Source organism: Lytechinus pictus, chromosome 10, assembly GCF_037042905.1.
Source record: "Lytechinus pictus isolate F3 Inbred chromosome 10, Lp3.0, whole genome shotgun sequence".
NCBI classification, from domain to species: domain Eukaryota; kingdom Metazoa; phylum Echinodermata; class Echinoidea; order Temnopleuroida; family Toxopneustidae; genus Lytechinus; species Lytechinus pictus.
In genome coordinates this window covers 33,394,268-33,407,722 of record NC_087254.1, presented here as the reverse complement: position 1 = coordinate 33,407,722, position 13,455 = coordinate 33,394,268, and the positions used below count along the sequence as shown (strand labels likewise).

General features: G+C 35.4%; 1 protein-coding gene across 3 annotated transcripts; it reads right to left on the bottom strand.

The window, feature by feature from the left end:
* Positions 1 to 269: 269 nt before the first annotated feature.
* On the bottom strand, positions 270 to 8,553 carry LOC129270276 (membrane protein BRI3-like). Of its 3 annotated transcripts, none has more exons than XM_054907672.2 (3): positions 7,654 to 8,524; positions 7,092 to 7,112; positions 270 to 4,344 (listed from the first exon to the last, which is right to left on the bottom strand). In XM_054907672.2, the coding sequence occupies exons 1-3, from the start codon at positions 7,772 to 7,774 to the stop codon at positions 4,052 to 4,054; spliced, it is 435 nt and encodes a 144-aa protein (XP_054763647.1). In that variant the 5' UTR covers positions 7,775 to 8,524; the 3' UTR covers positions 270 to 4,051. The 3 variants fall into 3 exon arrangements, with proteins under 3 accessions (XP_054763647.1, XP_054763648.1, XP_054763649.1); XM_054907673.2 differs by having other exon boundaries at positions 7,092 to 7,106; XM_054907674.2 differs by lacking the exon at positions 7,092 to 7,112 and having other exon boundaries at positions 7,654 to 8,553.
* Between the last annotated feature and the right edge of the window lie 4,902 nt (positions 8,554 to 13,455).

The following is a 13,455-nucleotide window of genomic DNA, read 5'->3' as shown; positions in this document are numbered from 1 at the left end:
TCAAAGCAATTAACTTATGTTAATTGGGGTGGATCTTACCTTTGATCACCGACCAGATTTACACACACACCCTCACACACACACACACACACACACCCTCACGCACACACACGGCCCTTTCCATATTAATTCTCTATCTCATCATAGTCACATTGGATCCATAAAAGCTTCTCAGTTATAGAATGATAGCTATAATTGTTATACAAGATTTATTTTCCATACAATTACCACCAAACGAGATATAAAAAAAAGAAACTCAGACAGTTCAATTCGTCTTTTTATAGAATTGACAGCTCATTGTTATACATGATTTATTTTCCATACAATCACCACCAAACGAGATTTAAAAATAAGAAACTCATACAATTCAATTTGTCTTTTTTAAGTTTCCGTCACAATCGTTATAGACTATCCTTAAGCTATCAACAATTTTTATGTGAGATTAAATTATTGAAATGGTTTTCCTTAACCTATATACAGAAATTGTATATACACTACATTCTCACAATTCTCAATATATCATTTTAAGATAATATGAATGTAGCATTTCTAAAATATGATAGGCCTGTAAAGTCGAGTTCATGCGTCTTCTATAAGATTGTTTCTTGACCAACTACAGTGACTTCATTTATTAGTCTTCTATATGTACAGAGATTTTTTAAATTCATCATATGACATGACCGATTAATTATTTCAGTGATAGGCCTATGATTAGTATTTATACTTGATCACTGTCACCGACTAGCATCGAAACGGAAATTAAAGAGTACATCTATATCATTGGGACTGTTGCTTTTAGCACGATATCAAATTTGATACCTGTTTAGTTACTGTTAAAACAGTAACTATCGAAATAAGGATATCATGCATGTATAGATTAAACAGAGCACTGCAGGCCAATATCTTACTAGATATCAGATGCGTCGATCCTGGGGAGGGGGAGTGAACCCCAATTAATTTTGACAACTTGAAAGAAATATACATGCATGTAAGATGCCGGGATACCATAAACATTATGATTAGTGGCGTACCTGGCATATTTCGTCAGGGGGGGGGGGGGGGCAAGCGACAAGAATGAGCAAGGGGGGGGGGGGTTGTAGGCATGGACATATATAGGCACAATTTTTTCAAGGGGGGCTGATAATAATTGCCCAAATATCAACTTCACAGTTTTTAATTTTCGAGCTAGCGAACATTTTTTTCAATTATTATTTAGTCTTTTTACATTATGTGAAACGTTCGGAAATTATACATTCGGTCATAAAATTACCAATACACGAGGATATTTGGGCACCTCGCAGTCCTCGTTGCCCTGCATTTTGCAGCCCACCCCCCATACACGTTTGGATGTGTAGGTCTGGCAGTGGCACTGAAGGTGGGAAAGGTTACCCAGGGGTGCCCAATAAAACAGTTGGGATCTTGCTACTACTGATATTTGCAATCGGGCGATTGCACTTTATAGTCGAAATTATTTTTTTTTTGTATATCATTCCAGAAATGGAATGTACATGTATTGGATCGTGATCGATATATTTCTAATCAAGTGGTAATTGCAATGTTTATATTAACATACTTCTTTTATTCCTCTTTGAAGGTGTTTACATTATGTTCCCAATTCTGCTGATTTGGAGACGTTATAAAAAAGGTATTTGACATTGAAATCAGTTAAAAATAATAATATAAAAATGATAATTGCGAGCGCGATTTTTCTAAAAATTTAGACCTAAAACGATACATTTTGTGCACTTAATTGTTAATACGATGGGTATCTTCCTTAATAAATTATGCAAGCGCGAAGCGCGAGCTAAAAATTTGATATTCCTAACTGGACACTAGACATTCTAAGCAGTTTTACAGGATGGGTATCTAAACAGTCGTGCGGGCGCGAAGCGCGAGCTAAAACTTTTGATATTCCTACTTAAGAACTTGATATTCTAAGCACTTTTAGTAACCATGAACAAATTGGTTTCTAACTGAATAATGAATTGATGCGAGCGCGAAGAGCGAGCTGAAAATTTGAGATATTCCCCCCTGAAAAGTGGACATTCTAAGCACCTTTTTTTATTTTTTTATTTTATTTATGAACAAGATGGTAGTTAAAACAATTAATTGGTGTGAGCGCGAAGCGCGAGCTGAAATTTTTTGAGATTTCGACCTGAAAACTTTACATTCTGAGCACTTCATTTAATTATGAACAGGATGGAATTTTTTGCGTGTGCGAAGCTCAAGCTGAAATTTTTGATATTCCGACCTAAGAACTTGATATTCTAAGTAATTTTTGTAACCGTGAACAAATTGGTTTCTAATGATATATTTTTTATTTTTATATTCCGACCTGAAAACCGGACATTCTAAACACTTCATTTAACTATGAACAGGATGGATATACCTAAAAAGTTATATGTGAGCACGAGGTGCGAGCTGAAATTTTTGATATTCCGGCCTAAGAACTAGATATTATAAGCACTTTTTGTAACCGTGAACAAATTGGTTTCTAACTAATCGATTGAGGCGAGCGCGAAGTGCGAGCTGAATTTTTTTGATATTTTAACCTGAAAACTAAACATTTATTTTAGGTATCCAACTAAAAAATTGATGCGAGCGCTTAGCGCGAGCGAAATTTTTATTGTTTTAATTACATTACCTAAAAGTTATTCTGTAACTTTTTCCTGTCCCTGGTCAGCCCAGTCCGTACTCACTATCGGTACAGAGAGCTCTAAAAGTCGCATTGCGTAAAATTCACAATTTACCGATAAAAGTGTACAGTTTAATTGACATTTACCGACAAAGATGGTGGAACTAAAAAACCGAATCATTTGCCCGACAGTTTATAATTGTTTCCGACAGTCTGCAGTCCAGTCTTTGTTTTCCCCTTTCCTTAAACTCTTTCCCCTTCCCCATTTTTCTCTCTTTCCTTTTTCCTCTTTTCTTTCCCTTTTTTCGCTTCCTTTTTTTGGCTTGTGTCTCGTCAGGGGGGGGGGGGGGCACTCTGCCCCCTGCCCCCCTTAGGTACGCTAGTGATTATGATTTGGAAAGTTGTAGACTTTTTTTCACTTTTGTTTTCCATCTGAAACATGGACCGACGCCCCTGCTAGATACACAGGACAGTCTGATCATAAAAATACATCACTGTCATCATGCTTTTGATCAGTTGATCGGACATATGTAGTCATTATGCAAAAAAAAAACTATTAAAAAGCAATGTATAATAAACCACTCTGTACGAGACAAATCGTATATCAGTCAGCTGTATATAATTGCAGGCATGGACATATGATTATTAAAAAAACAATGACTTTAGATAACATCATAAACTTTCTTAAAACAACATGATATATTCAATTCAATATCAAATTAGTATTCATTAATTTCCAACCGACAAAAAATAGTACATAACATTATGACCTAATTTCAATAAATTATGCAAGACATACATTCTTAAAAAGACATATATGATAGTCCTATTCAAATGAACGTACATGAGGATTTTTCTTTCCTCAATCTGTTAACAATATCGCCATTTTCAGTAACGGTACGTCGATTCTTTTGTACGTATGTGAGAAATTCCTGCTAAATTCAATTTGCACACCCATAACAAGTACCATGGCACTGAAAAAGTAATGCCTTTAGTAACGTTGATAAAGTGGTATATTTTGTGTGTTATAATTATGCATAAATAAAGTTAAATTTCACGACAACGCAATGGGAGATCCCAGCTGCGGAGTTAATTGTGTGTGTGTGTGGGTGTGTGTGTGGTTTCTTTATCATGATTAGGGGCCTATAGCCATCTTATGAAAAGTTCCACTAAATAGGGGTGAGGTCCCAATTAAATCTCATCAAGGAGAAGAGGACAACATATAAAGCGGTGAACTGTAAACAAAAATTCCCCAGTCTTTTTTCATTAGCATTCAGAGCATCCGATTTTCCATCCAAAGATAATTACTATGACGTCTTCTTAGGAATAATACTAAACTCCCTTTTTTTTCTCTCTTCAAAAGCAAACCCCAGCAAACGACCCTACAATTATTTCAGTGTTCTTATGGCAGACCAGCTAACGGCCGTGAAAGATGGTTCCACAGACAGGGCAAATCTTATGGCGGGACATCAGGCAACAAAGGATCCCGAACGGGAAAAAGAAGATAGCGCACAGAATCCCGAACGGTGTGAACTGCTCTTGGAGGCTGCCGACTTTGCAGTTGGGGCACTGGTTCACGATGGCCACCATTGGTGCTTGGTGGGATGTGACGGTAATGGTTTGTGGTGCTGGTGGCACGACGGTTTGTTGCATGTAGGGGTTTGCTCCGGGTTGTGGCATACCCGGTTGGGGTGGATAGGCGGTTGAGGCTGAAAAAAAATAAAAAGGAAGTAAATCGTTAGATAATTTATTCAATATAGAACGCAAAGTTTATGTATTATTTTGTTTCAAGTCAATTAAATTCAAGACTTTATTCCAGACACAACTGCATAAGCAGAGGTCCATTATACAGAAACATATGTTTCAAAAATCTAATTTATTTCATTTTAGAAGTATATGTTATACTTCCTGCTAATCTATTTCACTTCTGATTATCATTTTTTGTCAGTTGTTTGTTGTTGCAATTTTGATTAATTTTGATACATTTTGAAGATTTTAATTGTTTATTCATTGTCATAATTATTACTATTATATTACATCTATCCTTGTTATTATCATATTTATTTTTGAGGGGGATTTATGCGGATGTCATGCTCCAGGATGGATGGAATATCGTTCCATTATGTGGGAGAATGTTCCCCATGAGTGATTCATTTTCATTTTGATTTAAGTTTTGGTTTTCTTGAATACTATATGTTGGGTCTTGTGAAAGATGATTATTGTCTTGAATTTATACGTCATTGTGTCATGACCGTTGTGAAACTCGAATAAGCTTTGTTTATTTATTGACAACTAATCGGTCGCATGTGATCACGATAACGTACAGGTATAGCACAATAATTAAGTATATTATAATGTGGTCTCGTTACACGGTCGTCGACCCACTTTATCCTTAGAATAGCACAAAATATGAAAACAACAATGTTGATCACTTATTCTCTTTTTCAATGATTGGCATATTGGCCTATGATAATTCCACTTGTAGAAAATGATTATGAAGTCGAACCGTACGATTTTGCTAAGTCACTTTCTATCATCATCGTGCTTAGTTAATTTGCAGTGAGTCATTAACAGAAACAATTAATGAACTCTGACTAGCTAGATATAGCGGCCGAGGATCAAGTGTGAGTGGAAACCGATAGACAATGACGAGGTGACCATTAGAATATACACGATGGATTAGTAAAAATGCCCATGAGAATAAATGTTTAACGTTCTAAACATAATTCGAAACATTAAGAGGTCTTATATATGTTATGATGTAACTTATAGGGCTATATAGGCCAATACTCGAGCCTATAATGGAGTGATCATGGCCTGCTCCCATAAATGAACAAAATGATTTATTCATGTCCTTTTATTTGGCTGTTCCGTTAGCAGTCATTCATTAGAAGAGTCGCATTAGGAATTACGAAATGAAACCATAACAACGATGATCATAATTGGTATGATCACACTGGACTTTCATCCCTCTGTGGCTGAATGAGGTGGAGGAATAGCTTAATGATTGATACAGGCGCCGCGAATCACGGAATATCAAAGGGTATGGGACGACTCCCTTGATTATTCAAGTGATTTACAATTAATCCAAAAAAAGATGAGGAGGGAATTAAAATGAGGAAGAAATCAATAATAGGAGAGAAGAAAGATTTTTTTTGTAAGAGATGTCTTGATTAGTGGACTCTTTTACATTCCCCATATTGAGAGAAATTATGTCATATGCATGCCGTCTTGTCCCAGATTAAAATGCCACAAACGTATTAAAGATGTAATTAAGAATTCATATTATATTTTGGTCGTGTTAATCGTCAGTGATGAGCACCACGTTAAAATATGTAGATATTATCAAGTAACTGGAAATGACTCGCCATGAATATTAATCAATATGGCCATTACCAATGGGCACTTGAACTTGATGAAAGCGACATATTATTATTCCCCTTTCTCTCTTAATTATCTTCTTTCCATATATTCATTCATTCTTCTTTGCTCTTTTCTCTTTTTTCTCTCTTCTATCTTCTTGCTTATTCTCTTTTCTTCGGTTCTCTTCGCCTTTCTTATATTATCTCTTATTTTATTCAATCTATTTTATGTTATTTCATTTTTTTAAATAAAATATTTTGTTCTATTATGCTCTACTCTATTCTATTCTATTATTAATATCTTCATTTCTGTTCTTTACTATATTCATTTTCTATGTAATTTATTTTCATGTTTTCTATTTTCTATTTCTATATCTTTTTTTCTCCTTCATGTTTCTGCTTTAAATAAAATGCAGAGCACCATACGCGTCATTCCATGGTGATACTGCTAATATAAATATAGATATATACTATCAATCATCATCATCAATGTTATATTATCATTATCATTATTATAATTATAATTATAATCATTATTATTATCATTATTATTGCTCTTCTTCTTATTATCAGTAATAGTAGTAGTAGTATGTAGTAGTAGTTGTAGTAGTAGTGGTGGTGGTAGTAGTAGTAGTAGTGGTAGTAGTGTACTACTAGTTGTCGTAATTCGTACAATTTGTTCGTATAAGTTCAATTTTCAGATATTCATTTTTTTTAGTGTGTAGATATCAGCGAAATTATTAAACGCAAGTGATATTACAGCCACGATCATACCAAATTATAGAAGTGCGTTGTAATCGTGTCAGTGGGACTTTATAGTCATAAACTTCCGTGAATGGAATTTATAATCAAACCAACCATGAAGATGTCTCAAACTGGAAATAAAATGGATAATAAATTAATGTTCACCAACATGTTGATTTACCCCATGAAATAGTTTTTAAAGTGGTTGTGAAAACATCACGTACGTATAAATGTATGTAATTCATAATGAGTTAGTAAGGTGAAAAGTGTAAAGTTCTTATCACATCATTATGGTGATATGATGTTAATCATTCTGATAATGTATGAAATTCATTGTTAAATATACGAACCTGGGTAAGGATCATCTGAAACTTAGAAAAAAATTACAGACAAAAAATAAAATTTGGTAAAATTTGCATAATTATTTAGAGTCTAGGATTATAATCTTTAAATCTTGATTCGTTACTTATGTAGATTTATGCTCTTTCATTTTTTTTGTTTTAAATAATGATAGGGCATATAATAATAATATGTCCATTTAAATAGCGCAGTTACTATGTGCATGTATACAGGTATCTCCATTACTTCGCATTTTCAATCATGAGAATGGGGGGAAATACCTCGTCTTTACATAAACGAATTACACTAATTCTAAAGATCTGGTATTCATTGATCACCTATTAACCTATAATGACTCGAGTTTGCCGACGATTATTCTGGAATCGATGCTGACAATGATATGTGCATCCTATTGGATTTGGCAATAGCCCAAACTGCTACATCGGCTTGAGAAAATCAAACGATATATTTCATACTACCATTTCGTTATAATTTTTTAACGAGTTGCGATCTTGATTCATTGTTAGCAGTTTAAATTATATATAAAAGATATATGAAAATTATAATACTCACGATTAAAGCCTGGTGGTGGAGCGGGATATGGTATTCCAGTGGGAGGAGGACCCGCAGCTCCGGGGGTGTAGGGAGGGGGTGCCCCCATTTCTGGAGCATCGGCGGGCTTCTCTGAAGTCATGACTGATTTGAACTTTATTCACGGATATAATACGAAGTGATGAACTGTGGCTCCTGGCAATGAAATGTTTATGTCGCAATTGAAAAATGCATACGATTCGTTGTCAAATGTTAAGTACCATCAATCAACTATGAATCAGATGTTGAGTTGGAAAAGTAGGCTATAAATAATTCAATCTGCAAGCGACCACCTCATTAATGATAAAGAAACCGAAAAGCATGCAGCGATAATAATCCACTTAATTACATCCACAGTGTGACCTGACTTCCTCAATGTGTATATATCGGCGATGACAATAAGATCTTCTCAGCTCTTGTGCGATGCAGGAATAAGCTAGATTATACAAAAAACTCAAAATTCATAATTATCCCGGTACTTCATGAGATCACTCAAATGCATAGATGGTACGTGAAGAACGTGCCAATGTAACACAAAATGAGAAAAAAATCCGACAATGATTTACAATGACGATATTTATCTCCGAGAGGCGTATAGGATAGAGCCTTTATCCTAATTACTGTTGTCCGAGAGTTAACTTCAAGAATCACAATTGATAATGTGTTTTCCAGAGCTAAGTTGGTACCTAAAGAAACAATAGTCCCACAAATCAGATGTTTATTTTTTTTCTCAGCAAGGTAGACAAAACACCACACAGTAAAAACATTTAATAACCAGTAGAGATGAATATCATTAAATGGAAGCGAAGACAATTGGTGATCCTATATTTCCCCTTTCTCTCATTACATCACGTAATTCGTATACTTGAAACAAGAAGGTTCAATTTATCCAATGACGTAACAAAACGGGTTAATGATTAATTGTCAAAAGACGTAGTTAGTGGTGGGCAGTGGCTGGTTGGACTATGCCACCATATATTGATAAAGATGCTTACTCATTTAACCATGCATTAACAATGTAAATATAACTAGACACAGTGAGGTATTGATGGCTTTCTTGTACACGCTTTTAGGCGATGTTCACAAATCGAAATTGATATATTATAAGATCTTATGCATTTTTCATTATGAAATTGCAATCCAATTTTGGGTTTGTCCCTTACAGATTGTTTGCTTGGTATATATACATATCGAGTATAATAATCACTTCCAAACTATGGTGCACGCATGGCCGTATGAAGAGGGGTTTTACCCCCTATGTGAGAGACAAAGCCTTTCTTTTATTTCATTTCAAATTTTCTCAAAATATGGATCAGGTATTTCAATATCAATAAAATACAAAATAACGCCCTTAAAGCAGGTGGTTTCACTTTATTATTCTGATACTTTCGAATTCTTTGGCATTGTATGTGCTTTTAATATTGCTCCCTAGGGAAAGAAATCCTGCATATAGGTCATGGGGTGGGGGAATGGAATAACATTTTAAAAATCAAGGTTTTTGACAAATGGGAGCTGGAATTAAACACGAAGGTCTATATGAATGAACGGGAGTGCTGCTAAAAAGAGGCAGGGGCGACGGCCCCTATTATTTTTCAAGGAGTGAAAAATAGGAGCTCAAAAGAAAACTGAAAGGGAGGAAAAAGAACAAGACAAAGAGGGAGAAGAAAGAGAGGTGCGAGAGCATAAAAAACAGGGGTATATAAGTCATATAACGTAATTCAGTTGTACAAAATAAGTCGTCTTGCCCTCCTTATATCAAAATACAAATTAGCATCACCCTTGATGAATAAATGGAGGAACAAATACTTCACGCTCACGCGTTATTTATCGTCTACCTAACCGATGTATTGCTTGAGGTGAGGGATTAATGACTTGTATATATGCACAATTTTGTGTACCCGCGTGACCTATGATAATGTGGAATGCGAGGAAATTCGAATAGACCTGTAGTCCCGAGTGTGTACTTAATTGAAAAGAAGAGCAATCTAAAATTACTGAATAAAATATATACACAATATAATTATATAAACCGAAATCATCGTTAAGTTTATTGGCCCACCAGAGGTGAAAAGAAAATTTCCCAATCATCTTGGCAACATTTTTTTCAGTTCATTTTCCGTCTCATCACCGCCACTGACTGACGCAACCATCATCATCACCATCATTATCATCATCATTATCACCTTCATCATCATCATCACAATTATCATCACCATATCTTTACAATTATCTTCATCATCATTATAATAATCATCATCATCATAATTGTCATCATGATCATCATCATCACCATATCTTAACAATCATCATCATCATAACCATCAACACCATCATCTCTGCCATCAACATAATCTTTATCATCTTTATTAACATCATTGTCATCTTCACCATCAAAATCACCATCATCGTCATCTTCATCATTACCATCATCGTCATGGTCATCACTATCGACATCATCACCATGCGTCAATATCATTATCCCCAAACTCCTCCTCCTCATCATCACCATCATCAATATCATTACCATAATCACCACCATCATCATTGTCATCACCATTATAATAATCACCACCATCATCATTGTCATCACCATTATACTCCTCTTCATCATCACTATTAACATCATCATCAGCATCACAAATCTTATACAATTATATAATGCTCATTAAGATAAAAAAAACTGTTTTTTTTCAAACATGAGGCAAAAACAAATAATAAAACCTACTACCAAAGACATATTCTATAATTCAAAGCATTTATCTAGATTTATTTTTCTATAGGTGATAACAAAAATTGTTAATATTATTTACATATTGCACTCATCTACGATACATAGGCTACAAAGTACAAAGATATTTCTTCTCGTGCAATCCATCATTTGATGTAACACAAATGAGTTAATCAAATTGAAAAAAAAATAAACATGACTTTCCCCTAGACAAAGGGATTAGTCATGAGACGATCTCCTTCTTGCTTATTTTAAATGTTGGCTCCCTAAAATTATTTGAAGAAATATAAATAGCAAAAATATCATTCATAAAGTTCCAGCATTTAAGTACATGTTGTTACCTACAGAAGGGTGTTCCAGTCATAGATTTACATGACTGCTAAGTCAAATGTAATAAAACAGAAAGTCAAATGGAAATTACATTGAGCGCAAATGGAATGTTTGGAAATCATTATGTTGATACCTATAACTTTCAAAAATTTTATATACAGGGGTCTTGGAACAAAACGAAACAATAACCATCTGATTGTTTTTCTGGCATGTTCAGCCCCACCTTCACCTTTAAAATCATTCTGCAGCCCCTTATAAACATAGTTCTGGACCTGTTGACATTATTGCACCTTCTCTATAAAAGCTGGAAAAGATTGGATATAACTGTCTTTCACATTCCTGCTACATAAAAATATGTAATCAATGGTATAATTATTCACTAAAGGTTGTGTCAAAGAATTATGATTGATATAAATTATTGTATGAGATTGATTGTATGTATCATGTAACAGTGAACTGATATTTTATTGACATTTGAGAAGGTCAACGGCATGGAAACATTCCGACGTGATAAGAGAATGGAGGGGCATGCCATGTGTTAACAAAGGCTTGCACCTCCAAACCTTTGCGAGTCCAAGGAGCCGAAACCATGCTCAGACTAACGACAATGCACATCACAATGAGCATCAAGAGCATGAAGGTATGTGGACCTCAGGTGCTGGACTTCAAGGAGATCGATCTTCCATCATGCTTCTCCAGAGAGTCTGTTCCAGCTCATATGTCCCAGATCCCCGAAGGTGAAGTCATACAGGAGTGGCTTCATCTGGAACCAGTGTCTCATGCCCTGCAACATGAGTATCAAGGTATCACTCCTATTGGGAACAACTGCCCCCGGGCCATACGCCCTCAAGAGGTTATTACAGGTGAAGAAGACGACCCATATGCAATAAAGACAGCACTCGGATGGAGAGTAGTCCGCAGGGCATGCCAGACATCTTCAGGAGAGGTACACATCTACAATACAATTTCTGCAGTGAATAGTATCCAAGGTTTGCCTTTGCGAATAAGGTAAAGGAGATCATGGACCAGAGAAAATGATCAGAATCCTCGAACAGGACTTCAAGGACTCGGGTTTGAAAATATAAGCCGTACTCTGTGGAGGAAAAAAAGATTCCTGGACATCCTGGAAAGTGGTATCTGCAGACACGACAGGCTACTACCATATGCCGCTACCTCCGAAGTCTACATAGGTTAGTCCTTTAGCAGGCCTCTCCCTGAAGAGGTGAAACCAGCTGTCTGGAAGGTTGCGGATGAACCCAAAGTTCGGCAGAGACTACAGGGAATTCATGGACGACATCATCCAAAATTATGCAGAGAGAGTGCCTGCTGACCATGTCAGACTACAGGATTGGGTTAACTATATCCATCACACTGGGAGGTATCATCCTAGAAAGCCTGATAAGATCAGATTGGTCTTTGATCAGAGTGGTCTTTGACTGCTCTGCGCCTTATCAAGGAGTATCCCTCAACGATGTTCTCTTGCAAAAAGTGACTATATATATTTTCACGTCTTATTTAAAAGTTGTCTAGTATTGTGTGCTTTGTTTCATGTCTATCTGTTGGTTTGTTTGTCTTTTATATGGATTAATTCATTAGTATATCTTGTCGTTTTTGTATAAGAGTGATCTGAAAGATCAGGGATATTACTTAGCACACAGAATTCCAGTGGACTTGGGCTGGATGTGGTTGGAATAGATAGCATGAAATAAATTTCAGATTCACATGTGGGAATTGAGGAAACTTATTTTTTCCCTTTTCACTAGTTGGACACTTTATTCACAGAACAAAAGGGGAAGATTGCGAGACTTATTTTTTTAAATTATGCATATATAGGGTTAGTTGTTTCAGAGATATTGAAAGCTTCATTGATTTAGGAAGCCTAAGAATGTTAGTTATTGATCAAATAGAAAATAAATTTGTAGTTTATTTTACCTTCAAAGGTACCACCACTAGGCTAGCACCTATCTGTGTTAGGTCTCATGCAATCTTTTACATTCATCACACTCTTCAATCATAGAATGTGTTTTCAAAGGTAGATTCATAAATTTATAACATTTCATTTTTGTTTAAACATTGACACCACACTTACACTGTTACTGGAGGCTATATGCTGTTTCATACAGCTATTTGAAAATTATGCATAAATAATGAAGTAAAGTAAGACAAAGGTGTGTCTCAATTTGCACATTTCACACTTGCTGCATTTGTGCTCTTATCGCGACATTACCCCTTTGCAGTAACCCTGAGAGATTGGTTGACAACAGTGCACTTAATATCCAGTATTAATCCCTATGCCTCACCTCTATTCCAAGTGATTACAAATTTCCCAACACTACAATGTACTTTACCAAGCATCTCACTGCTAGTTTCACTGATTATTACTCTTCCCTGCAATTAGGATTTATCAGTCAGTTGATATTTTTCAAGAGGGTTGTCAACATGCAAAGTAATGATAATGAATGTTAGTGGCAGATGCATGGGTGTCGATCAGTATTCTTGGTTGGGGGGGATGATGACACAAAAGTTCTTGTGGATGGGGATCTTTCAACATTACCCCCACTAAAATCACAAGTTAGGACATTTGGGAGTGATTGATATGCATGGTGTTCTTGGAAATTCCTTCATTGTTGTAGTGTACTGTACTTATATAATTTTTTTAAAAATTCAATTTGTGTTACAAGTAAGCCTATTCTAAACTCATACGAAAGAAAAAATGACAAAAATTA

Bases quoted from the DNA above. Each gene is read 5' to 3' on its own strand.
- LOC129270276 (XM_054907672.2), bottom strand. From the start codon at position 7,774: ATGACTTCAGAGAAGCCCGCCGATGCTCCAGAAATGGGGGCACCCCCT. The intron at 7,113-7,653 runs GTGAGTATTATA...TTTTTTTCTAAG, and splicing joins TCCACCACCAGGCTTTAATC to TTTCAGATGATCCTTACCCA. The intron at 4,345-7,091 runs GTTCGTATATTT...ATTTTTTTTCAG, and splicing joins TTCAGATGATCCTTACCCAG to CCTCAACCGCCTATCCACCC.